At 38.5% G+C, this 27959-nt stretch overlaps 1 protein-coding gene across 2 annotated transcripts; it reads right to left on the bottom strand.

Annotated features, from left to right (window-relative positions):
- Positions 1–418: 418 nt before the first annotated feature.
- On the bottom strand, positions 419–27959 carry LOC146619229 (glutamate receptor ionotropic, kainate 1). 2 transcript variants are annotated; one of them, XM_085369989.1, is made up of 16 exons: positions 27848–27959; positions 19375–19542; positions 19016–19273; positions 11747–11928; positions 11166–11219; positions 10056–10229; positions 9526–9669; positions 3835–3942; positions 3292–3333; positions 2837–2950; positions 2540–2743; positions 2219–2442; positions 1926–2044; positions 1558–1775; positions 808–1033; positions 419–708 (listed from the first exon to the last, which is right to left on the bottom strand). In XM_085369989.1, exons 1-16 carry the CDS (start codon positions 27936–27938, stop codon positions 419–421), a joined length of 2616 nt encoding a protein of 871 aa, XP_085226115.1. In that variant the 5' UTR covers positions 27939–27959. The 2 variants fall into 2 exon arrangements, with proteins under 2 accessions (XP_085226115.1, XP_085226114.1); XM_085369988.1 differs by lacking the exon at positions 3292–3333 and having other exon boundaries at positions 27848–27932.

Raw genomic sequence — 27959 nt, 5'->3', positions numbered from 1 at the left:
CGCTGTAAATATGAAAATGACAAACGTGTCATAAGAGAATCAGTCATTACTGGAAAGATACCACTTACCATCACTTACCCATAACACCATGAAAATGACATTTCTCTCACACGGAGTAATGTTTAAAAAAAACAAAAACAAAGAGCAAGGCCAAGATGGTCAAGAGTCACGATGTCAGAAGTCAACAACAATCTGTCATCATCATAAAAAGGGTTTCTAACCTATTCTTCCAATCGAGACTAAAATGTTTGTGTGCTCTACATAAAAACTACTGAAAACACAAAACTTTGCCTTAAAAACTTGTTTTGATTGTAACAATGCAGTTCGACACATTCAGACTTCAGTTTTTATTGGCCTAGTGATTGCTGTAGTCCTGGAACGACAACACAAGCGTGTAGTATGGTCATAACAGTCTTTGTTAATACTTGTTGTGCCATTCGCACTGGCCGACGCTCACCTCCTCGATGTCCAAGTTTTTTCTGGATTTGTAAATAAACTCTCCAATTGCTACAAAAACTGAGAGGACTAGTCCAGCTGCCAATACAATAAAGATTCCCCCTATGTTCTCCACGCCCAGGGCACTAGCCTCTTTGCTATCCTCTTCTGGGCAGCCATTCCCTCTCCACCACTTCTCCTTCATCATGTGGAGCTTCCCTTCTTCTTGAAGCTGCAGGATTGCAATGGTGACCTTATCTCGGTAAGGGGAGCCTATAGCAGGAATTACAGTAACGTAATCTTTAGGTTTCTGAGAAGGAGCATGGTAATTAATGGTTATTACTGAAATTATTATATAGTGATCACTCTTACCAATTGGGGTTCCAACACCATAGCCCTTTGAGTCTATCAAGCCTCCGATCTGTGTGAGGTTGCAGTTGCGCTGGCTGATGTACTCGATGCTGGTCGACTCCATCAAGAGGGCATAATCTGTAGTGAGGACTCTTTGAATCCCTTCACGGTTGTTTTTCACTAATGCTGTGTTTTTCCTGCTGCTCATGAAAGCCCACATTTTCTCATAAGTAGAGATTTTCGATTTCTGTTGAATCAAAATCAACATTTGTGGATTATTAAAACCACGGTCAAATCTACAAGCACCAAAACGGCATTTTAGACAAAAGAAAGCATCTTTACACCTTTCCACACCTTTGGCGCCTGCTTCTAATATTTAAAATGAAACCATATTTGCAGGGTATCTGTTGACTGGTGCCATCTCCTGCTGTGCATCAGAGCACAAATCTCTTCAAGTTCATTCAATTTTCACCATAGATTTAGATAAACTGCTGGGTCTGCTGCAGGCAAAATAATAAATCCGTCAAATCTTTATGGAACAGTCTCCCACAGGTTCTTGTTAAACTGATACATGGGAAAATTTCCAAGACACTAACCTTTAACCCTCCTCTTTTTCCAAACCAAATCAATTTTATGCCAGCCAGTCAGGCTGCACATGACTGAAGACTGTTGGCTCAAGGGTAAAACTTGCCAGGCTAATTAAAATTAAAAGCAGTGTTCTTATTTCCATTCTTCCCCTACAATTGTCCTGTAAAACAAAAAGACGGTTACCTTAAAAAAGGTCATGGTGGAGCCATCTCTTACGGCACCGTACTCTATTTTGGTTTGCTTGGCCAAATCATCAGCGGAGTCAATTGGCGAGTCCATTCTTTCCACTGTGAGGAAGGCGGCCAAGTTGGCAGTATATGAAGAGATAATGATCAGGGTAAAGAACCACCATATCCCACCAACTATCCTTGTAGAGAGAGCCTTCGGCATCAGTTCAGATCCTATCAGATAAGATTACAAATCACATTATTGATTCATAATTAAATTGAATACTTACTTACTTGAAATTAAATGAATACTTAAAAGGAATGATTAAATGTGCTTTACCAAAGGAAAACTTCTGCCTGCATAAAAAGATAATAAAGGGATACCTTGCTGCATAAGTGCGCCGACTCCAAACCAGACACTGTTTATTAGAGTGAAATTGTTTTCAACCACATCCGAGTCTGGGTTGCAGGGGTGAGGGTTGTACCACTCATAAGGAGTAAACCTAAAGGTTATGAATGAAAAAAATCATCGGTTAAAATTAATAAGTGACTATTGGCCTGTTACAGACTGAAAGTCAAAATGTTAAACTGAAATTTTGCCTTTACATAAACAGTGTTGCTTAAATGTAAAAGCAACTATAATAAGTTCACATCAAATAGCACTTTTTTTTCTTTACCTGGCAATAACAAAAAGCACACAGCTGACACCAAGGCATGCCAACAACACGTACATCCAGATATCAGGAGAGAGTGGGTTAAGGAAGGAGAAGACTCCTGGATTTGTGCCGTTGGGTTTGTGGTAGAGGATGCTGATTCCCAGCGTCATGAATGGCTTCGAGAAATCAATAACTTTTTCCCTGACATATGTGATAGTGAGAGGGGCCACAGCAAGATCAGCCACCTAGTAAAGAGCAAAAATCACTGTCAGCTGCAGACACTGTGACACTTTGAACAAGACGTCTTCTCTCTTACATTAAGACTGACTGATCAGTACTCACATGATCAATGAGTTCCCGCACCATGCCATTCCACTCCCCTTTGTCATTCTGAGCTCCATATTTGCCATCTGACACCAACTTTACTTCATAAGAGAAGCCCAAAATGTTAGAGAGCTCTTTGAGCAGGTCGAGACAGTAACCCTCAAAGCGGTCATTTCCATAAAGCGGCTTGTCAGATTTCTTATACATGACATAAGGATTTTCCTGGTGAACGACAGAAAGGTTTCAGTGGATTATATAATACAAATACATTTGAAATCAAATGCTCACTAGCAATGATTTTATGTCTGTTCATACCAGAATAGTAGTGACAATAAGGGTCCTATTGGCCATTGAGTCTGTTACATTTGTGGATGAATCCTTGTTAATTTCTGATAAATTAAGGCCTGTTTGGGAGTTCCACACACCAATCTGTAACAAATAAAATATCCAAATAACCACAGTGGCTGGACTTTAAATAGTTGCTACCTGGGTAACCTTCGCACAATTGAGGAAAATAAGGTAAAGACAGGAAAAGAAAGCAGTAACAAGTAGAAAAGTTAATATGAAAAACACAGACATAGGGGGGAAAAAAAGGAAAGGCTCACAAAATGTTATAAACTTGAAATGCCAGTAGAGAAATGTACACCATTTCTAAGAACCAGTACCTGAACCTTTTTATTTTTTAATGAAAAGGGGTAACGTCACAAAGGTATAGTAAATTAGTAGGTGTCAATATTCCTTTAGTGTGCCATGGCAGCTAAAGTACAGACCTTTTTCCACACTTTATTCAAGCGGTTGTTGCCTGTGTTTGTCTTGCAAAAATAATAAAGAGAAAGCATTTTAATCACAGATCACAGAAGGGGGAATAATTCTTCTGTTAGCAGTTTTTACACCCAACTGTGTTAACCGAGGTTTAAAGTCTTTGCAGTGATGATAGCATGAACAGGTAACAGCTTCTTAATGACCTGTCAAAACCGAGAGTAGCATTGTCACTGTGATTAAAGGAACATGCACACACTTGCAAGCTTGAAGAGACAGCTACAAGTTATTTTGAGAGAGCAGTGTGTCAAAACAGTTCAAAAAGTTACTTTTTAAATGCATAATTAGGACACCACATTTCAAGATTTATGTAGTCTTAATTAAATTGGTCTATATGTTGGTTTAAAGACAAGTCATCTTTTTGCATATTTTTGGGAAAATGCAGTTAACAGCTCTGTCTATGCTCATTAATGATACTCAGCTCTGCTTTAATGTGTATTAACAGAATAACAGTAACATGTATTAACGGTATAAACATGGGTTAGACACTTCACCTTCTCCAAGCCGTCCTCCTTCAGGCTGATGACATCTAAATCAAATTCTTTCCTCAGACCGTCCGTCTTGTTTATTATTATTTGTCCTGTCAAGCCGTTCCACTGTGCCTGTTTCAGAAAACACAAGCAAAGACCCCCTCAGGTTTGTTTCCTGTTTTTTTTCTTCCTTTTTTACATCATATCAATGCAAAACAAAGCAGGAGCCCGGAAAAAATGAAAACAGCTTTTAAACATGAATAATTGATGAGTACTTCATTAAGCAGAGAAGACTGACTTGGCTCACAATGGATGTTTTTGCATTGGCTAGATTCTCAATGGAAATATTAAATGTCTCCGAGTCTGTAACACAGAGGATGGTGATGTAAATGGAGCAGGCAGGCATGCCCTCTGTCTGTGAAGAGAGCAGCGGGTGGGCAGCAGCGCTCAGATATATTTGAAATCAGTTGATAATGAAGTTAGCTCAGTTGAATTACAGTCAGGTTAAATCTGTTACAGAGAGCACAGAGAAAGTAGCTTTATATCTGCACTGACAGAGAATGAAGTCAATTTCTTTATGGAAAGATGCAACAACGAAACATCAATAGACCTTTTCAGTACATTCCTATGACGTCTATGTGTGTGAATGTGTGTGCGAATGGGTGGATGACTGGATGACTGGATATGTAAAGCGCTTTGGGGTTCTTAGGGACTAGTAAAGCGCTATATAAATACAGGCCATTTACCATTTTTACCATGACATTCTAACTGTAAAGCCGAAAAAAATGATAATTATTGTCAGTTGACCCCCAAATAAAATGCTTGTACAGTACTGTGCAAAAGTCTTGACTCACGTTTGATTTCTTTATATTTGCTAGGAAAATGGGAAACAGGTGCAGCACATTATTGAAATGTGTACAAACTCAGTCTCTGCACAGCTTTAACAAGCTTGAAACTCAGTGTTTTGGTTGGATCACCTTTAGTCTTCATCACAACCTGAAATCTGTTTGGCAAGCTTTTTACTTACACTAGCTCTACTTTGTAGTCTTTGGGAATAGTTCTCAAGACTTCTTGAAGCACATTCAAATGCACGGGAGTCATTATCCTTATCTTTACACACTGTGGTATCAATTGATATTTTTCACAGATTCATCTAAAGAAATGATAATTGGAAAATTATGTATACAATATCCTGTTAGGCTTAAAAGATTCACAGGTGACTTAAAAACAAACAAACATGCGAAGGTACAAAGACCAGAAAGAAAATGAATAAAAAAAGCAGCCAATGCTGAAACAAAAATGTTGAAAAACTTCAGAAAGGAGCCCGGAGAACTATTGTTCATCAAGAGCACTTGATAACAAAGCCTGGCTTCTTGGAGGCAAAATATACAGAAATGAGGGGTGGTGCAGGACTTTCTCACAATACCAGTGCGTTTTGATCCAAATGTAAAACAAAGCCAGATTTCTAAATGACAACACTACATTACATTTAAATGTAAGAACAAAAATGTCAAGTTCGGGGGAAAAAAGCATCTCAATATTACAGTTAGGTTTCAATATAACGTTGCTTTTTTTTAAAGCAATGTTGAAAGCAGCCACAAATATCAAACATGGGAAATAACATATGGTATTCAGGACATGAACAGTGTGGTTTGTGTATTTTTAAAGAATTGGTTCAACTTAATGTTTGTTTACTCTAAGAGCAAGGCATTATGGTATTGGAGTGACACCGAGGACATGCTGTCAAAAAGTTTTTATAGCATATATATACAGATTTTAAGAAATACAGTGTCATGCTAGTATTAAACACTGCAAAATATTCCACTAAAATCTATTCTGCTGGAAATAGCATACAGGTGAATTTAGAGATGCAAACCAACAGTGAGCCTTTGACTTTGAAGTGAAAAATATTCCATTAATTCGACTGGAACCGAAGCAAATTCATCTTGAGCCATTAGTACACGCAACGAGCAATAAACAAAACAAGATTAAGAAAAAATGTAATCCAATGTCATCATTCTGAAGCAGTATGATGAAATTGATTTTGCAGAAAGAAAGAAAGAAAAGGAGGATAGTATTCCATGTCAGGAATCACACATAAACTTAAGAGTTCATATTAAACTTGATCACGTCATGAGAAACATCAGTTTCTTTAATACATATAGAAGGTTAGAGGGTATCATTCAATGAAAATGCCCTTTGATATGTCTGCTTTCCAGTGTCGTCACTCACATCTTTGAGATCTGTTGACCCTTCAGTCCAGATTTATTCTTTTGATTAATTCTCCTTTTTAAATCCTCACCAATCAGATTTTCTCTCTCTTGACAATGTGTTTCCACGACTGCAGTTTATATGCAGTTAGGTCTATATTTTGTTGGACAATTTTTTTGTAGTTTAAACTAAAGAGACAAAAAGTAATTGAAGGGGTTTAACAAACATATTGTATCTACTGTTTATGAAATACAGCCATTTTTATAGATAGTACTCCTATCTATAAATATATATATAGTTACATATATTTAAATATTAGGACTGTTTTTAATCCTTGAATGAAAACCCTTTGTAGTCAGTGACTATCTTAAGCCTAATCTGAATCTGAGCAGAGAATATAGCCCAATCACATCATCAATAAACACTGCTGGTCTGGTTCCACTTGCCTCTACCATATCTCCATATTTTTCCCATCATCCTTCCTGGTACAAGTTAATCTTGGATTCATCAGTCCAGATATTTTTCTGTGAAGACTCTTTTAGATGTTTACTGGTTACACTCGTGTTCTTGAGTGTAACCATGTTTTTGAGTGTAACCAGCGGTTTGCAGCCTTTGTCTTGAAAGAACAACAGAACGGGCCTCACCTAACCTTGAAATTGGTTGTTGGTCAATTGTGCAAAGTATTTTAAGCCTCTGAAACCATGTATGAAAATGTTTCTAATTCTGCAAAACTTTTATCAAAGCCCTCTGAATTAAAGTGGAAAATCTTGGCTCTAATCACAGTTGTTTAACAGATTTAAAATCTATGGTGGTATAGAGAGGCAAAACCACTCTTTGTCCAAGAAGTGGACCTATTTTTTATATTTGTAAGATAATGATACTGCCGCCATTAAAAACCCATGACCACATGAGAGGAAACGGTGAGAAAAAACAATATTTTCTTTTTTCCACATCAATACTGTATCTAAAATCAGATCCAAGCACATTCATCTGTATGCGTTCAAAGTGCCCCTAATATTCTTGAACAGTTAGTTCTTCATAAAACTTAACTTTCCCTGTTAAATGTGTGGCACAGCACCAAGTCTTGCAGGCAGATTTGTCAGTTTACCTTTCCACCCCCACAAGAGCAGAGTGTAGGCTGAGCTACTGAACAGCACTTAGTGTCTTGCTCAAGGGCCCATCAGCTAATGCTGTTAAGTTATAGTTCTTAATTTAAAATACAGTCTGAAAGGACCATACTAATATGTTTACATATTTTCAATATAGTCTCTACATATGTTAAACTTTTCCACCATTAAACTTTTATATAGGCATGTACACATTAACTTTCTAAATGGTGTGTTTATTTGTGAATGTGTTTTTCACCATTCAAGCAGCTACTCGTTTCTTTAAGGTATCCAATTTGTCTTGTAGAAGCTTGGAAATGACCTGCTATAAATGATTCAGCTCTGCATACATCACGTCTGGTTTGATTACTGTTAGAGTTACATAATTATTGTGTGGTAATGCATCATGGACTAAATCAGAGTGCCTCTCATACAAGCGGTAACAGGAATAAGGAGAGGCATAATGGCAGGTCTATTGTAAGCTGAAGACATCATTTCCTTTGAATATTCCAAATACTCAGTTTAAGCATTCTCCAGATAAGCACACCCCTGTCAGCTCCACCAGACACATAGTCAGTATACTACTTTGCAGTGCAGAACTTATGTTTGATAATAAGATGAAACTTATGAGCAAAATATGATAGATGTACAGTATTTGTCAACCAGCTTCCCTAAGTTCCCTGTAAGATTGTGTGTCGTGGATTTGCTAAGTGTTTCCATTAATGACTAATTTAAAAGCTAAACTTAGTACAAAAAATAAGGACATTTATGTTCGGTCGATTATTTCTTTGCTTCCTGGCAATAAATCTTATACTGCTAGAAAGTCTGTTTACAGTATTTCTCATTAAATGGTGCCACATTTGTAAGGAAAATGCATTTGTGGGTTGAGCAGCAGAGCTGAGCATGTGGGTTGCGCCCATAAAAAACTTGCCAAATCTTCTTTATCCAACCATATAGGCTTTATTGCTAACACAAATTTCCTTACTTTCTCTGCTAAGTTTCTATCAATTCATTCACCCAGCCATCAAGCCTAATGCCCAGACCGTCCTTTCCCCATCCACAACCTGTATATTCCCCTCTCCTTCCCAGGTTTTCCCAGGTCAGCTGGGAAACGTAATCTCTCCAGCATGTCCTGGATCTTCCCTGCTTCTTTTTTGGTTGGATATGCCCAGAACCCCTTGCTTAGGATGCATACAATTCCTGAATCACCTCCACTCTCTCTTTTAGCTTTACTCCGAGTACTTCCCAAATGATCAAGGTCCTTAAACTACCTTCAAGGATGAGCCAGACACCCTTCAGAGGAAGCTCAGTTCTGTCACTTGTATCTCCAGTCTTATTCTTTCAATCACTTACCCAGGTTCACAACCATAGCCGAGGACCCTAGTAGCTAAGGTTTACCAGTAAATTGAAAATCTATATAGTATGGCAGTAAAATATTGGCTGGTAGTGACGTGTGTTGTATGCATAATATGCTGTAAATGGGAGAACAGTAAAAAGAAAGCACTGGAATGGCACTTTTAAATTTAACCACTGTACTAAAACAACAATGTTCATTTTAGGATGTTTGGGCTTTTTTGTGTGTAGAAGAAAGAATATTACAGTGGAAGTCATCAGTCGACAAGAAAATTACATTTTACATCGCTTTGTTTTTATGTAAAAATACTTTTCTCAAGTCTAATTACAGACAATATCTTTAAAGACCATACAGCTAAAAGTCTCATTCATTTACACTCTGCTGCCTGGGTCATTTGGCTTTGCTTGTTGCTGTCAATATTCTCTCCTCACTTACAACAAGAAGAGCTCATTGGTTAAAGAAACATCTAATTAGAGAGTGCAATAACAAGAGAGCTTATTAAAGTGAGATGAATATATCTTGACACAGATGAAAAAGTCTGCTTCCACAGCAGGCAGCGTGTTTTTTTCAACCTGTCAGGCTTTGCTGAGTGTTTGTCTCATTGTGTTTCTGTTTAATCTGCTGTTAGATCAACAATTCATGCAGAAATATTTTTCGTGTTCAACAGAGCAAGAAGCATGCTACATGATCCTTAGCACGAGTCTTCAGTTTTAGCATTATTATTAGCTCATGAGGAGCTGTCTCAAATCTACATTGTCTTTACCTGCTTTCATAAACATTCACACAAGGAGCAGCATTCCTCCATGGACAGCTCTAATCTTTACAAGACTACCAACATGTGATGCATGACGTCAATCACCATGTCTTGAAAAAATTATTTTCAATATAATCATCACACACTCGTTGCTCATTCACCAGATCTAATCTCCTAACTCTATTGTTTCTGCTCTTGCACAAAAGCAAGTGACACAGAGGCAGCGGGCTATGAAAAGGACAGATGAATGGATGGAGCGCCGGTGTCACACATTCATTAGGCAGACTCACATCTTTGAGCATGCTCATGAAGCGTGATCCAAAGCGCCAGGGTTTGTGTCGGTGGCACTGAAGGGAGCTCACAGTGATCTGAGAGGTGCGTTGTGAGGCAGCAGCCACCATGTAGACGGCGTCGTACATCAGAGCTGCTTCAGTCTGAAAGAGAAATGTGGCCATCATCCTCTGTTACTGGGGACTGCAAATCACATGTCATCCAGTTATCACACCCGGGCTGTCTATGTACATAAACAGCAGCATTTCATTTCTGCAAGCACACTCAAAGGTACAGCAGCAGTTTTAGAAAATTCATAAAATTTCTGTATTTTGACCCAAGTGTATGCAATGAGAGCTAGTGAAAATGTATTAAAGATCTCATGCAGTGTTACAAATAAAGCTTGAGTAGGTACATTTACATGTCTGGCTTTTTATTACATTGTTACTTGATAGTATCTGGAGACAAAGTTAACAAAATGTCTATTTCATGTGCTGATTTGAAAGTTTCTATCGATAATACAGAAAGCATTAGGTAAAACTAGGCTTACTGTCATCATCCCCTCCATCATTCCAGTCTCGGCTTTGGAGGGTGCCTGCAGTCGCTCCATGGCCCATCTTTCGACCACCGAAGCCACATGAGGATTGTCTATGTTTAGCAATCTGAACCCCGTCATGTTGACCCCGCTATAGCGGTACGGCTCCAAATCAAGGGCAAACAGGTCCTAAGGGGATTGATGTGACATGACATAATCTTCTTCTTTCAGCGGTGATCATCTGCCTCCATCTCTGCCTGTCCCCAGCATCCCTCTCTGTCACACCAACCCTCTTCATGTCCTCCATCACTACATCCATTAACCTTCTTTGTGGTCTTCCTCTTATGCCTGGCAGCTCCATCTTCTACATCCTGTGTCCAATATAGCTACTATCCCTACTCTGCACATGTCCGAAACCATCTCAGCCTTGCTTCTTCAAACTGCTCGACTTGAGCTGTCCCTCTGATGTAATCACTTGTCTTGTCCATCCTCTTCACTCCCAATGAAAATCTTAACATCTTCAACAGTGCGTCAATGTCCAAATACATCTTAGCAGATCTCACTACCATCTTGTAAACCTTCCCTTTCACTCTTGCTGCTGTCCTTCTGTCACAGATCACTGACAAAACCTGTCTCCACCCTGCCTGCACGCTCCTCTTAATCTTCCCTGCGCACTGTCAGGAACTTTGGATGGTTGACCCAGGTGTTTCTACTCCTCCTCCATATTTACTCCTTGCATCTTAGCTGTTAAACCTGCCTGTCTGTCAATTAAACACATTCTGTCTTCCCTCTACTGACTTTCACTCCTAATGTCAATATGAGACCAAGATATAGTTAACTGAAGAGAAAGGGTAAACCAACACTTGATTAAAACAGTGGAACAACATGAGTACAAGGTAATAACATGGAATTATGCCAAGGGCACCCAGCAGCCTTATTATAAAACAAACCACAGATGTGCAGGCTCATCAGCATAACTCAGTAGTGTAGCATAAAAACAGACTTTAGGCAGGCCAGCATTGTGTAGTTATGTGGCATCATAGCAAAATACCTATCTATCAAGTTTCAGGAGTCACAGTTATTATGATCAGAAAGAGGGTTTTTTGTAAAAGATTTGTCTCTTACCAATGTGGTGAAGAAAAAGTGGTAATATTCAGTCATCATTCCCATGGACAGAATCTAAACAGGGAGAAAGTGTTTGAGAGTTTTCTGTTTAACGGTACAGTGGAGGTTTGTTCCAGCCACAATAAATAATCTTCTCTTCCGCCTAAGACCAACCAACCATACCCACAACCACAGCGAGCGGCAAATTATTTATTCCATCCATTTCCTGAATTGTCTCATATTTCTTTGGCTCACATTAACAACTATGCGAGTGAGTATATGTCACAATTTTCTCCTGTTAGTGAAGTGTCTTCAATTAATCTTCCGAGCAGCTGTTGGTTCTAAACGTGTAAGTCTGGCCCAGAAATAGGCTCTGCTTGGATTTGGTAATGAACACAGGATTTCTGAAGGGGATAGAAGTGCACTAATCTTGCACGTAGTGAATATTAAACCAACAGCAATTCAGAAAAGAGATTTAGAGGCTTTTTTTTTCCATTGAAGAAAGAAAATCCACATTGGTTATCTGATCAAATTTTCACTTTATGTGGCGTGTGGCTGAACCCTCAGTGGCCCACAAACTGGCAGAAGTGCATGTTATTCACCTGCTTGAGAACATCAGCTGATGTTTGGTAAGAGCAGTCAAAGATGACATAGAACTCCTTCCCTTTCTTCATTTCCTTCAGCAGGGGACGGGCATCTTTACTTCCTGTGGGCAGCTGCCGGATCTTTATTTTAATGCTGTATCTGGATGGAGCTTTGATCAACTCTTGCAGACGAATCAGGCCTTGAATCAAAAGACAAGGAGGCAATTATTAAACACAACAGTCCCCGTTTTAATGGAAACCTTCCACCTGGAACATTTTAACTGTACAAGTTTACTTATATGATGTAAGGAAAAACTAAAATTCCACCTCCAAGGCCAAAGCTACCAAGCCAAATTCAATAAAATTGTGTGGAGATGTTTGGACATTCGCAGAAGAGGGATAGTGGATATGCAAAGGATACTGAAGATGTTAAAGCCATTCAAAAGAGGAAGACCACAGAGAAGATTTATGGATGCAATAAAGGAGGATGTGTAGAGTGTTGGTGTGACAGAAGAGGATGCTAGGAATAAGATGATATGGAGGAAAAAGGAAGATGATTTGCTGTGGAGACCCAAAAGGGAGCAGCCGAAATAAGGCGATGAAGAAGAAGGCAAAGGATCAAGCCACACAATTTTAGTTCAAATTCAATTCAGTTAACTTCCATTATATTTATTCACCACAACAGCTGGCTCAATGCGCTTAAAATCCAGATTACTCTCTTTAAAACTGCAAAATGAAAAATTGGCCTTGATTGAGGTCACTGCATTTTCTCCTGCTTCGTATTACAGCACCTCTCATTTATTTTTAGGGGCCTTTTATATGAAATTAAGCAGAGCACAAAAAAGCAAACCTTGTTTAAAGAAATCCATCATGTCAACAGTTCTCTGGTGTCATGTCGTAGGAGCAGCAAGAATTTAAACATTTAATCATTTAATCTGATTATTTTGCATCCCACCACAACATTTGGCAGCTAATGGCAGCTATTATATATGAAACAAATATTTATTTTATTTTGACTTGAATGTGGATTTTTTGTTTTGTTTTTAAAAGCATCTTTTAACCACAAGCTGCCTCATCTGCACTTTCATTGCTTCCTTCCTCAGTGTTTTCAAATCCCAGGTTTCCTCAAACTATGGGAATGCTACTTAAAGAGGTACAATGCTGTCCTCTGCAAAAGGAGAGATTTTTTTCAACATTGGCAATAAAACTATATTTAAAAAATATTTAGTTACTGTAATTTGCCAGAAGATTAAATTTATGCCTACTCTGGCACTATATTGGTTAATGCTGCAGTTCCACAAAGTGACCAGGAGGGGTCACATACCTAAAATAAGTGATTGCTAGCCTGATACTTAGTGGCTAGACACCCTGATAACCAGAGCCCCTGAAATTTTGGGGGTCACGTGGGTCATGTAGCCTTGAAATAGTTCCCGCAAGTACAGTCACTGCTGCTTACCGGGCAGTTTAAATGCATGTTGATAACATATCGTTGCAAATAAATAAATGATACTGAAATAGTATAATTTGCAACAGGAAATGTTTTTAAAAATATATTAGTAATATTCAAATGCTATAATGCAGCAGTATGCAAATCATTTCACACTAGTGTAAATGCTTTAAAGAAATATGAATTATACAACTGTGATCTGCACATATTATTGAAAACATTTTTACAGGCTTTCGTGCAGCAGTTTGTGTCTCTTCCGGGATTTGAAGGGATGTTTTACTTCTTAGGGTATAAATCACCTCACACTGCACTATGGACATTTTCTTCTATAGATAGACATGACTGGAAGCCGGAATTACTTTTAAGTAAGAATAAGAGGCGGTCGGATGATCCAAATATCAATCGTATCGATACCAACACTAGTATTGGTATTGGATCGATACAAGCACAATTGAATCGATACTTTGCTTTTATCCTTCAAATTCAGTATGTAGCCCACTGAACTGTGTTAATTATTTCTTTGGAAAAAATAAACCCCAAACGTGCATTATGAAAAATCTCCAAACCTTTTGTGGTCTTTACAGACAGAAAAATTTACATTTCAGTTTCAAAACACACAAAAAGCTGAAAGTTGTGTTTTGTTGTGTTAACTAATGATTGTGGAAAGTAACAATCGCAGTGGTGGTGAAAATTTGTTCAGAATTTGCAAATTGAGAATTCATCTTATAAATCATGGCACACTACTCGTCCCCCCATTAGCTGCCTGAATAACCAATTCGTACTGATATCGTCAATACTGGCCCTGTATTTACACTCAACAAAAATATAAACGCAACACCTTTGTTACTGCTCCCATTCCCCATGGGATGGACGTAGAGACCTAAAATTCATTCCAGATACACAATATAACCATCCCTCCCAAACAGTGGTCACAAATCAGTCCAAATGTGTGGTAGTGGGCACATCTGCTATATTGAGATAATCCATCCCACCTCACAGGTGTGCCACATCAGGATGCTGATCTGACATCATGAGTAGTGCACAGGTGTACCTCAGACTGCCCACAAAAAAAGGCCACCCTGGAATGTGCAGTTTTGTCTCACAGCAAAATGCCACAGATGCCACAAGCAATGAGGGAGCGTGCAATTGGCATGCTGACAGCAGGAATGTCAACCAGATCTGTCGCCCGTGCATTGAATGTTCATTTCTCAACCATAAGCCGTCTCCACAGGCGTTTCAGAGAATATGGCAGCACATCCAACCGGCCTCACAACCGCAGACCTCGTGTAACCACACCAGCCCAGGACCTCCACATCCAGCAGGTTCACCTCCAAGATCGTCTGAGACCAGCCACCCAGACAGCTGCTGGAACAATTGGTATGCACAACCAAACAATTTCTGCACAAACTGTCAGAAACCGTCTCAGGGACGCTCAACTGCATGCCCGTCGTCCTCATCGGGGTCTTGACCTGACTCCAGCTTGTCGCCGTAACAGACTTGTGTGGGCAAATGCTCACATTCGATGGTGTCTGGCACGTTGGAGAGGTGTGCGCTTCACGGATGAATCATGGTTCACATTGTTCAGGGCAGATGGCAGCTGAGAATGTCCCAGTTCTTGCATGGCCAGCATACTCACCAGACATGTCACCCATTGAGCATGTTCGGGATGTGCTTGACCGGCGTATACGACAGCGTGTACCAGTTCCCACGAATATCCAACAACCTCGCACAGCCATTGAAGTGGAGTGGACCAACATTCCACAGGCCACAATTGACAATCTGATAGACTCCATGCGACGATGTGTTGCACTGCATGAGGCAAATGGTGGTCACACCAGATACTGACCGGTTCTGGGTCCCCAGACCCCCAATAGCGCAAAAAACTGCACATTCCAGGGTGGCCTTTTGTTGTGGGCAGTCTGAGGTACACCTGTGCACTACTCATGATGTCAGATCAGCATCCTGATGTGGCACACCTGTGAGGTGGGATGGATTATCTCAATATAGCAGATGTGCCCACTACCACACATTTGGACTGATTTGTGACCACTGTTTGGGAGGGATGGTTATATTGTGTATCTGGAATGAATTTTAGGTCTCTATGTCCATCCCATGGGGAATGGGAGCAAAAACAAAAGTGTTGCGTTTATATTTTTGTTCAGTGTACTTGGTATTGGATCATACCAAAATTTGTAGTGTGGCACAGCACTACTGTGAATGAGGGAAAGTGTGAATGTTGAATGTTTTTGTTGAAACGTCTAGGCAAGTATATACATGTTAAATTACAAGATACACATGTTCAAATAGCATCAATTATCACAACTTCAGGATTTTATTTCTATATGAGATTTCTTCATAATTGAAACAATAAGAAAAAGTAGTCTGAAGTCCTGCAATGTTACGAAGCTATAATTTAAAATATAATAACACATTAAGTTTTGTACAAAGTATCAATATCATCGATACCACCCTGAATTTGACTTGGTATGGGATCGGAAAGGAAATTATTGGTATCGCACGTCACTACTAGGCTCTTTATGTGTTATGTGCCCTCTAGTGGTCACATTGCGAATTTACAACCTTAAATTAACAAAGCAACATGTTAAAAAAAACAACAACAAATTAACATCAACATGATAAAAAATATATATATTTTCCTGCAGAGATTTTCAAACAAAAACAACTAGAAATTGTCTCTTGCAATTCTATAGCTAGAATATGTAAGTATTCTGGTCATTACTGTTTGGAGTTTACTTTGCTTTAGACATCTTTAGCATGAAACTAGCTTCCTCCACATTGGATCTTGTGTCGGAAAAATGTTTTTTTTTTCAGCCACGCATAAGGAAATGGTGGGAGTCTGCCAGTTGTGATAATGTTTTATAATTTTCCATTGCAGTAGGACAACAGAATTCAAACGAAACACTGCATTGCCATCTTATGAACTACCAGACCTTTTAATGGATTTGCTTGCTAACCAGAATAGGGGCTCCACTCTGCCTTCCCTGTTCTCCAGGTAAGAAAGCTGTTCCTTTAGTTTTCTGCATATTTTTTTTTCCTTGACAGAGTATGTGTCGTTTGGAGTTGCTCTGCGACAGCCTGTCGCACTTGTTTGGCAGCAGTCACAGAAAGTACGATGTTATCTTTTGTCAGTTGTCTGTTTGATTAGTGTTAAAGGCTAATTGTCAATGGATTGCTATGTTGCATATCTAAATAGTTGAAACTAAACTTCAGTGGCAATCAGTAATTCCCAAAGTTTTGTACACAAAGTGACTTGCAAAAATATTTTTAATTTCACAAGTGATATTTTAGTTGTTTTAAATTAGTTTTTTAAGTCAAAACATAGCGGCAATTTATAAAATGTAAATAATTGTAAACTTTACATTTCCTTTAAATATTAAAAAAGGAAAAAAGAAGCGCATAACAAAGCCAAGGTATTCTAAATAAATACACCACATTCTGCATTTCCTGCAATAGCTTTCAGGTGTTTCAAATAAAGCTGTTAATGATACTAGCAAAAATATTTCACAGTAGAATGATCAGAGTTGTGATAAAAAAAATTTGGATGGGCCACAGAAGATTTCGGATTTTTGAAGTGGGCCATGATGCTTTTGGAGACAAGTTTTAGGCACAGATTGTAGAATTTTCCATGAGGTTAAAGTACAAGACAACTGCATATACAGTATATGACGATATATTTTAAAGCTTTCGTTTGGGCATCGCAATTCATTTTCAGAAAATGTTTCAAAATGGAGAAAATGCTTGTCTCGCTTTCCCCCCTGTAATGATAAGTGGAAAACTGAGCAAAAAGAGGATGAATTAAAATCAGTTATATTTGCATTAATAGAAAATGAATATAAAGTTCCTCATAGATGAGAAGGATAAACAGTTGCTGAAATACATTTTCATCCACTGTATAATTAGTCACTGAAGTCTTTGCAGCCTTTTAGTCTTAATCTGTGTTTTCATTTATATGGTTTTCACCTAAAGTTGTAGAGTACCCCAACCAACAGAAAATCTGAACTTCAGCATCATTACAAAAACAATGATGAATCACATTTAACAACAGAAACAACAAATCAGGACACTGAGCAGTATGCGCCACTGACACTTAAAGTGCATTCCTAATGGTGAATACTGCTTATTTCTTAAGTCTTGTATTATTTACACAGATTTAGCTGCTGTTTATTGAATCCATTCTTCTGCCTCAAAGTTAAGTTTTCCCTTTTCCACTGGCTGCAAGACGAGCACCAATCCATCCCTGTGCTCACCAGCTGGAGATGTATTGTTCTCATGAAACCATTGTTCTTTTATTTTTTCCTCCAAGCACATTTTGGTTTGTTGTGGCCAAAAAAAGTTTATGTAAATGGATCATCTGGACTGATGGAGTTTAGATTAAAGACAGAAGGTTTACTGTAATGTGAGGACTTGATGGCTCTTGAGGGTCATATTTGTGCAGGTGTTGCTGCACAGAAACTGCCCCAACTATGGTTGAATCAGTGAACCAGCTAAAAGAAGTTGAATTTTGCACAGACTGGCGGAGATTCATTTATACGATGAATGCATGTAGTACCTTAGAGACCTGATGTTGTAGGTACTGCTAAACAGAAGGCCAGTGTAGAACTTTGAATTTCTGAGCACAACCACGTTATAGGTTCTGCACCCTGATTTTAAACAATGTAGCATGCAGTATTGCCACCCTGTTTGTTGATGTAGACATTGACACTCTCCTCTGTTTGGTTCACAGGCTTAGCTTTCTGGTTTTGTCCAATTTAAAACTAGAATAATCCCAAGAAAGTCATTCGGTATTATTTTTCACAGCTAGCATGGGGCAGTTTTGCCCAAACCCAACACTGTCCCTCCAGACTATATAGTTCTTAAGGGCTTTTTCCATCACCTTGGGTCTTTATTTACCTTCCAAGCAATCATGGAAGAGATCAATTGGAAAGTTTTCTGGTGCTTTAAATCCCAAATCTTCTGTTCCTATTAATGAGGAGACTGGTACCTGAAAATGCTCAGTTATCTTCTTTTAGTCTTTTCTTACATGGTGGGAAAATTATTTGAACTCATAGAGTGCTGGAAAACTGCTTAGTGGAGCTCATGGCTGCTGATCATTAGGACAAGGTCTGAGGATTCAGAGTAATCAGAAATACAGTTGTCACATGGTAATTGTTAAGAAGCCATAGCCCTAACATCTCAAGGTCTTAATCTTTTGTAAAGTAGCACAAAATGAAAATGCAACAAATAATACAGCAGTCTTTCTTAAACTCTCAAAAAGAAAGCTTTATCTTTGACTTTATGTCCTTTGAAGGTCTGATCATCTTCTCCTCTCATAACTGCTCACAGTAACAGGACCATGACATATTCTAGCACAGTTAGCCAGGTTGAAAGAGTGTACATCACAGTGGCATTGGAAACTCTTGATTTAGAATCATCATAACTACTTGTGCATTATCCTCACTTCTTAGTTCTGTCTTATATTTGCTTCTTCCTGTTTATTTAGGAGTGATTTTTGTCTCACCATCTGTTGGGACTGACTTCTGTTTCCAGAAGACTTCTGTTCTTTAAAAGTTTTAGAGCACGTGCAGGGCACATTGACTCATCTATAAATAGCTTCAAGGTAATTTAACAGGGTTGCTAAGGCAAAGACTTGCAGGAGTTGTAGTTCTTATTTCAAGGGCACTTTATAAATATGACAAACAGTTGCCACATTTTTATACTTTAAAAGTAAAGTTTATGTTCTTCCTGCTGTGTTAAATCACTAACGGCCCTTCAGTATGATAGTGAAGTCTGTGTTTCCCTCCAGATCTTATGTTGTATCATTCATTCCCATCTCAACTTACCAGTTGCATCCTCATAGACCACAGTAACCGTCTTCCACTTGTAGAATTGCACTATGTCCAACACAGCTCTGCTTATAGAGGCATATTCAGGATAGAGGTTAATGTAGAAGCTGTCTTTGTTGTCCACTGATGGGTGTTTCCAGCGTGTCTGGATGTGAGGGACTTCCAGGGCATTACAGATAGACTGGACTGCGCTGACCGATGAGCTGTGAGAGGGTCCAAAAACAGCACCGACGCCCAGCGCCAACTGGTCACAGGCTGAAGTAATCAAACAGAAAGTGGGAAGAAAATAAAATCTCAACAAAAATCTCTTACTGATTCTCAAGTGGGGTTTCAAAATTAAATGACAAGATCTTTACCTCTTCTTGAAGCCTCAAAACTGTCGAATAAGTTTATTCTCTGGATGTCATAGGTCAGCGTGGTGTTTGGCATTAAGGTCCGGTTCCTGTTTATGTTAGTTACGGCAAATTTAAAGGCCAGTTCTTCAACACTAATGGGCTCATTTTCAAGAGTCTCAAAGATGCCCCCTGCAAGAAGAAAAAAGTGGAAGGAGTTTTACCCAGCTCACATCAAAGCGCTAGCAGAAAAATTATCGATCAATTGGCTTCTCTCGGTATAGATATTCACGTAGTGTCTTTTTAAAGATTGAAGGTTACCACAGCTGAATTGTAATAGTTGCATAATACGGCCCCATTTCGTTTGTACTTCTGTCACATAATGCTGCTAAGGGACCCAGTTGAGATGACAGGATTTAATATTATTCAAATTAAAAGTTGAACTCTCCTGGCTTCAGCCTGTTACAGAGCCTGAATTTCACAAGCTGTCACAATAACTTTTATGAAAGCTTTGGCATTTGTTCAGTTAATTTTCACATAAAGGATAACAGATTAAACATTTAGCACATATAATCAGGGGAAACATTTCAGCCATCCCTTATTCTCTTATGCATTTACACATTTTTCAATTAGGGGGAAAAACCCCTTTCCAAATCAAAAGACATTCATACTTATTAATCTTGTTTTGTAGTTTTGTCTCCTTTGCAACTTACTGCTACTGGAAACAGTCATCATACCTAACATATAAAGTCACCAGCTTGTGATTTACAGATCAGTTATTGAAGCCAAAAGATGTGAGGTGACTTACTGTGAAAGGGTTAAAGGTGCCAAAGCACCCGTGCTCTGAAAAGCTAAACTTTAGCACTTTATAGACACTTTTAGTGTCTATAAATTTCTTTATTTCAAGTAACATGACTTTAGTTATCATCCGTTTGCATCTGCGTTTAACTACTTGAAGATGCAGTAATGAAGATGTTTCCTCAGAGTTTCCCTGCATCTGTTGTTTTGTAAGTACTGTGAAATGCTTTTCTGGTGCTAGAAATTTTTTTGACAACTTTGGGCTAATTAAGTACAAGTACAAGCTATTTTATTGTCATATGCACGTGTAAATAACCACAGTGGGTTTGTACTGTGCAGTGAAAGTAGGTTCCTTTCACACAGCAGTTACAGATATACTTTAATATGATACATAACATAAAATGAGAAGTATATTAAGATAAAATAAAGAAATGAGGAACAGAATTAAGCTCAGATTTTAATATAAAATGCAGTTTGTGGAAATGACATGGACAGCTTCATCATTGTCGCTGCATGAAACACTTTAACAGAAGGAATATTCCCAGAAGCTAACTGTAGTTGCTGCAAACATAACACTGTTTACGTGTAAAACCTTGATATCATAAGACTAAACATGTTTCATTTACTATTAGTAAATGTCCCTCATAGTCAAGAGGACAATTTTTAGATGTAAATTAGGCTTATCGGGCATTTTGTAAATTCTTTTCTAGTTTTTAATATTACATGTACAACTTTGTAACAATATTTAGGAGCCCAAGGTAACAAAAACAAAATGATTATTGTCAGTTTACAGTAATGGTGAAGAGCAAAGTCCTCACATTTTACAAGCATGAAAAAGGGGGAGAAGTTATTTAAAATGTATTAGAAGTATTTATCAAATATGATATTAATATATATGATATTCAAAATACTATAAAGATACACTTAGCACAGAAGTTCTCATTTAATCAATTATTTAAATTATTAATTTCGATTAATATGCTTTTTGAGAGGCACCACGTCTCTGTACAGTCCGACGGTACTTGTTCTTATGTAGCACTGGTCATCACCTTTAAACTGAGATTTAAGTGGCTTTAAAGGTAAATTCAGTCACTTTTAGCCACAGTTGGTGTTTGTGCCAGTGCCACAGAGGAGGAGGAGGAGGAGGGAGGGGAGAAGGGGGGGTTATTTCAGAGTTGAGAAGATCATACTGAAAAACATCCAAGTCTTAATCCATCATGCTGCTCCAGAAAGATGGCGGGTCTAGCATGCCACAGCTGGCAATAAAGACATATATGACTCCAGCCAGGCACATGCACAGTCTTTTACATTTGTTACATAAAACGCAGCTTAAAAACTATTGGGATTAAAGCCAGAAAAAAATACTGGATTGTTGCTACCTGCGTGCAGACAGGCGCGTGTGAGATTCAGTGTGCTTATGCCTGCCGAAAATTCCCCTGCTCATTCAATTCACTGAAGCCTTTCAAATGTAAATAATTTAACATCTGGGCCTTCAGTGATAGGATTTCTCATCTAATATATTCAGGGTTAAATGTTTGTTCCTATTGCATTGCACTTCACAAGTGTCAACAGACTTGGGTCCAGTGCTGAATGCTGTGGGTAAGCAAGTTGCTTTCAACTTTGACATATTTTTAACTAACAAAACAAAGACTACAATAATGCATTTTTGAAAGCTCTGCCTTTTTCAGAAATGTTAATCAGGCATTATATTAACAATCATCACAAATTATAGATCCCATTTAGATGGTGCAAGTGTTTGCGCATGACCCCGCTTCAACACTGAGGCTACAGATGGCAATAGGTCACTGCACTCTCAGTCTTTGAAGACTTGCCTGTGAAATTGTGATTGATTTGGAAGTAGAAAAGGCCTTTAAAAAGCTCCCCCTGAGACCTTGATTGTGAATGACCTTTTTCTTTGGTGTTGCATAGCCTCAAACCCCAAACTGAGAGAGCCTTGTCTGGACTCCCTGGTCACTAAAAGCATGCTTGAAAGTGCCAATCCTAATTATGGTTACCAAGCCTCAGTGAGCAGCTGCTGGGACCTGTTAAAGTCCTTAATTCACTCGACTGAAATATAAAAGATACATCAGTCAGTTTATAAATTTGAGAGGAAGTAGATTCTATTTCACTCTCTTTGGTGCCTCTTTTCCTTTTAAGGTGTTTTTTTTTAAGGTAATAGAATAGGAAATGCACACGAGTACGCACCAGCTGGATCCTGAGGTTTGTTTGCTTAAAGTGCAGAGGCTGCAGCAAATGTCACGGGCTTTATTAAGGATTCAGCAGCATCACAACATCATCGTCATCATCCTCAGTGACAGAGATTTTGTTTTTCATTCTTTAACAAGGCTGTGAAAATGGATCATCCACTTTCTGAGGGAGTTAAAAATAGCTGCTGCTCTTAAGATTTTATGATTTATATGATTTGCAGTTGGCGTCTAATTTTATACATAATCACTTGTCCATTCAGATCTAAGAGCTCAAAATGTAATGACATTTGCACCTAACAGTATAATACAAAATGTCTTTTTAAGACTCAAAGACTATGAAAAATTAATGTAGCTTCACCGATATGTTAAAAGCTGCCAAATAAAAACAAACCTATTAGGAGCTCGACTTATATTTGACTTACTGATAAAGCTATCATTTTTTAAAGATGAGCTGTAGCCATGAAATCTTTATTGCCAACATAATAAAGCTTATTAATTTCCTCTCTGAAGCTTGGGAGCAGGGAAATCAAACTGGTTAACTTTCCCTTCATTTCACCTTGAAATAATGCCTTAAAATTTGTTTAAAGTGCAACAACTTACTTGATTTCCTGAGAAAGAACCTGATTTGAGGAAGGCTGGTGACTGTCAGTAGTCAGTGTCATTAGATAACTAGTAAAAAATATAAACTATCACCAGCTTACCTAAGGTAGTTTCACTCTGCAGGAAAATTCCCATCTTTCTATTAGCTCAGTACCACAGGCCTAGAAACTAGTCTGCGATCCTCTGGCAACCATGAGTCACCAGGGAAAAATATGTATTCCCCAACCAGTTGGCAAGTGGTTGCTGGCTGTCAAGGTGAAATTGGTCACAAAGAGGTGGCAGGGCTGCACTGAAACACCTATTTCTGACTGTTTTGGCAGATGACCCTTGTCATAGTTCGTAAGGAAGATGCTAACTGCTCACCATGAAGTAGTGATTCAGTGGAAAAAGGCTGACTTTTTGCCTTCAAAGTAAAAGGACTTAGCGATAACTAGGTAAATTATTAAACTTTTAATATAAATGAAACTCCATTTCTGGTTTGTGTTGCACTTTTTCAAATTTCACCATTACTGCGAGTAGAGTTGGATGTGTCGAGACCACTTTTACGAGGTCTTGGTCTTGTCTTGGTCTCGCTGTCTCGGTCTTGCTGTCTCAGATCGACATAGTAGTAGAGAGATTTGGAGTCAACAGTATCCATGACACACAACGTAACCTTCGATAATGTGTCATGCGCGAAAGCATCAGCTCTAAGAGCCGTGCTTAGAGAGTGCTTTGTAGTGAATCAGAAGAGTCGACTCCCATTGAGCGAGAGCCGTCTCCTCACTTAATTTCCTTTCGCTGCTCAGCTCTCACACAGTGGCTCAGCTATGCTCCAATCCTTCCATATTGTGGCCAATCACATGCGAGGATATAGGATAATATCATTATGTGAAAAACAGAGAGGGTGAGAGACGTGACAGTCAAGTGGAGCGTGAGCCTGTCCTCTCAGTAAGTGAGTGAGACAGTAGACAGTGGTGAAGAGGGCTGTGCGAGTGCATCGCAAAAACACAAAAATATGCCTGACACTCGTAAACGAAGCAGCATCTGGCTGCAGTTTAAAGACCTTTTTGTCTCGTCTCAGTCTTGGTCTCGTCTCGACTTTGTCTTGGTCTTGGTGTCAATACCCTCTGGTCTTGGTATTGTCTTGGTCTTGGTTTAGGCGGTCTTGACTACAAGTCTAACTGCGAGTAGTTGGCAAGCAGGGTGTCTCTAAGCAAGGCTAACCCACCATCAACCATCCAGACAACTGAAGTGAAGAGCAGATCTCAGGGTATTTTTTGGGGGGGAGGGGGAAATGGTTTTAAATTAGCTAAAGTATATATATATGATTGAAAATTCAGTCCAGGCTTTTTAATTAAGATCTCACAAAAACACTCTGTGTATATCACCAGAAAATAATTGAAGTTTGCTTCGTCCAAGGCTCTAACAGCTGGCGTCAAGTGAAGATTCAGTGCTTCTTTTGTCTCTTTAGGAAGACATTATTAAAGTTGCACATTTAGTCCAGGAATCGTCTGAAAGATGTGGAAATCAGAAAAGCTTTGAATGCTTGTCAGTGCAATAGACAATGACGCATCTGTTCCTTTGTTTGGTGGAAAATCTTTACCACAGCCTCAGATCCAAACAGAGCATCAAATTGGAGTCCAGCTGATATAGACACTGATGTTCGAGTTTGTGTTTTATAAAAACATGTACCCTTTAACACACAGCAACAGTGATATACATATTTTCCATTAACTACTAATTTTATGTTAAAATGGTTAGAGATCAAGATATGTGGCTAATAAATGTGTATCTTTTATGAAATTGATCTTTTCGCTTTTGCAGCAGACATATACAAGCCTTTAGACGATGCTGTGTGTTTGTTTGGCTCAGTGTATCTTTATAGTATTTTGAATATCTACATTTCATAACTTCAAACCAGTCATGACAGTCAGTTCTCAAATATAATACTGATAAATTGGAAGACAAATAAGTGTTTGTTTGCAGATGACACATGAATCAGTGCTCCCTCTCAACAGGTTAACAGATGAAGGGACAAGAAAGGATCATTTATACTTTTATAAAGATTAAACGATAGAGCAGAAATCACTAGAAATATTTTCCTCCCAAAATTGTGAATATCCAGTAGGGAAGCTTTCAAATGTGAGTCCTGAGAGTTAAAAAAAGAAACAACCTATGAATAGTTACCATTAATTTGTGTATGATATAATTTTCAGGATCACTGAGCTTCCGTCTCATCCTTAATAGGCCAGACAATGGTTTGGGGTAATGTATGCTAGGAGGTCACAAAAACAAAAGATTCTGCTTATGCTGCAGGCGGAAACCTTTAGGCTGATCCTTATTATAGGCTTCCTCACTTCAGTGCAGACAGCAAGAAAAATAACCGGGTTCAGGTTCTGGCAACAGGATGGACTTGATTTTAATCCAGAAACCCGCTGACATTGAGACAGTGTCCTTCAAATAATTATTTTAATCCACTTTTTGTATTATTTTTTTTTTTGTGACCGTGCAATAATCACATGAAGGAGAGTCTTTTAAGGCAGAGGAACACAATGACGTAGTGTTGTGCTTTCTTCCTTCTCCCCATCCTGGGCCAGTTCCCAAAGAGACCTCCCGCCCCCACCCCAACAACACCACCAGCACCACTCCAACCTGGAGCTATGCCAGACTGTGAATGAATGAGAAGGTCCTCACAGCCTACTATGTTTGTTTGATGTAGAGCACTGAGGTCTCTCTGTTTATGTGAAAGATCCTTGCGATTCACTAGGAAACATTCAAAATGAATAAACATATAAGTAATCTTCTATATTAATACAGCCAGAGTAATACTCTACCAGATTTAAAAACTGTATACTGGAATATATATACTTCATCAAATTATAATTCAGTTGTTGATCTGAGCTGGTGCCACATTTCTCATTATATGGACTGAGCTATAAATACACAAATGAAACATAATGTATCAGAAAGTAATCATTAAGTATGCAAGCAAGAGGAGAAAAAGAAATTTAACAAAAGGGAAAGTAAACAGAAGGCCCAGCTACATCTGTTAATTCTGTGTTGATTCTGTGCTCTCCCCAGTGATGAGATTTGGTCACTGCCTAAGTACCATATTTGGGGAAGAGACTTAATGCATAAAGAAGATTAGAGTTAGTTGTTTAAGGGCTTGGAGCACAAGATTTACCATTATTACCAGTCCCAGTGAAAAAAGTGGGAGCCTGTCACAATCTGATGCAGACGCTAGCCAAGACGGAGAAATGTTAATTGAGCCAAGCCACACACCATATGGGAGGGATTATGATGTGTGTGGGTCATGAAGAGAATGACAAAGATTAGGTGGCCTTTGAGAGTGATAGATGATTGAGAGATTAACAATATAGAGCACAGATCGGGACTGTTGAAACCAGGAAGTCACACCGACTTCTTAGCCTTTTAAAGTTATGCAACACCACGTTTATTATATTCTTTTAAAAATTTGAATATATATTCAAATTCAGAGTTGCTGCAGGCATTAAGTAAAACGACGCGTCCTTAGGGCTAAATTTTAAAAGCCATTTTTGTGATGCAATCTTCTAACCCATGTGAATAACCAATGGGAGAAGAGCAAAGAGCCCGAAAGTATTAATTTGCAGCAAACACCGGCTCATTGTTCCAAAGTTACATCAGAGATCAAAGGGGGGAAACTGAAGCAAGAGCTCTGTTTGTTTAATTACAGGCACAGAGGGAAATTGAAATTACTCTTCTTGTCAACCCTCAAAGGCTTAACAGACAGCTTTGGACTCAGATCCACATTTACAGATGTCACTGGCCATCAGTGCACACAAAGCTTAAAAAACCTTTGAGTATGAAAGGGTAGGGAGCAGCCAAATATATTTTATAAATATATTTTATATATATATATATATATATATAAGTTTTGCTGAATTGCCCACTCTTTATTCTTTAGTGATGTATCAATTTCACAGTGCTGTGTGCCAAGGAGAACATTATGCCAACAGTATATGCTTTCAGATGTAGCAGTAGGCCAACTTAATCACCCGTCTCTCCTCCTGTTCTTTGCTGTCAACATGGAAGGAAAAGAGAGAGAAAGAGAGACTCTGCCATTGGTCAACCAAAGTGGATTAACACAATTTTGATTAAAAAAAAAATAAAAAATTTCATTTGAATAACCTACAGCTCGGTCCGCAGTACCCTCTCTTGGAGTAAGAAAAAAAAAAATACAGTAATAAAAATTATAAGGTTATTGCACAAACATCACAACAGGTGAATAAAGTTGAATATGTCTTTTTTTTTTTTTTTTGGACAATGCTTTGAGCGACAGTTACATGATGGCAAGACGCAACAACAACTGCACATTCAAAATTTGCTCCTAAAAACAACATATGTGATGTGCCTCGATCTCGTTTGGCTCTATGGTATTTAACTTGTGGTCGAGGGTATCAGGATTCAAAAGCGATTCAACTACAGTAACTGAGATGTACATTTGCAATGAACAGACATCATTTCACAAATCTTGGCCGTAATTGAATTTGCCTTCTTTGTTCTTTTAAAAGAAATGAAACAACATGCTGCACTCGCACTGAGAGAGATTAAGAATGCCTTGCATTACGAGAAACCACAAAACTGTATTTATATATTTTATGTATTCATTTAATTATTTAGGTGCCATTCTATAGGGAAAATACATTTTAACAATTCCAATCAGTGTTGCACAGAAAGTATTGCCAATTTTTCAAGGCTCTAGCTTGAAATCCTTGATACATAATATTTTTTTACCCCAGTGGGAAATGAGATGCAACCCAGACTGCATAATAACTGGGTCAGCGATGGAAAAAGCTGACGAGCGCAGTGGCAGCCAACATGTTAACAGTTATTATATAAATATTTATGACATGGACACTTTTACCACTTACCAATTCTCAGGACTTGCTGCGAAGTGAGCCAAAACTCTGCCATAAAGTACAGCAGCGAAAATAACAGTCCCTTCCTTTTCACCATGGTCATTCCTCCAGAGCTGAATTTAAC

This window comes from Diplotaxodon limnothrissa, linkage group LG14, assembly GCF_057381915.1.
Source record: "Diplotaxodon limnothrissa isolate DT_005_m linkage group LG14, D_limnothrissa_male_GT1.1, whole genome shotgun sequence".
Classification (NCBI taxonomy): domain Eukaryota; kingdom Metazoa; phylum Chordata; class Actinopteri; order Cichliformes; family Cichlidae; genus Diplotaxodon; species Diplotaxodon limnothrissa.
The sequence above is the reverse complement of the archived record's forward strand: the minus strand, read 5'-3'. Positions and strand labels throughout refer to the sequence as shown.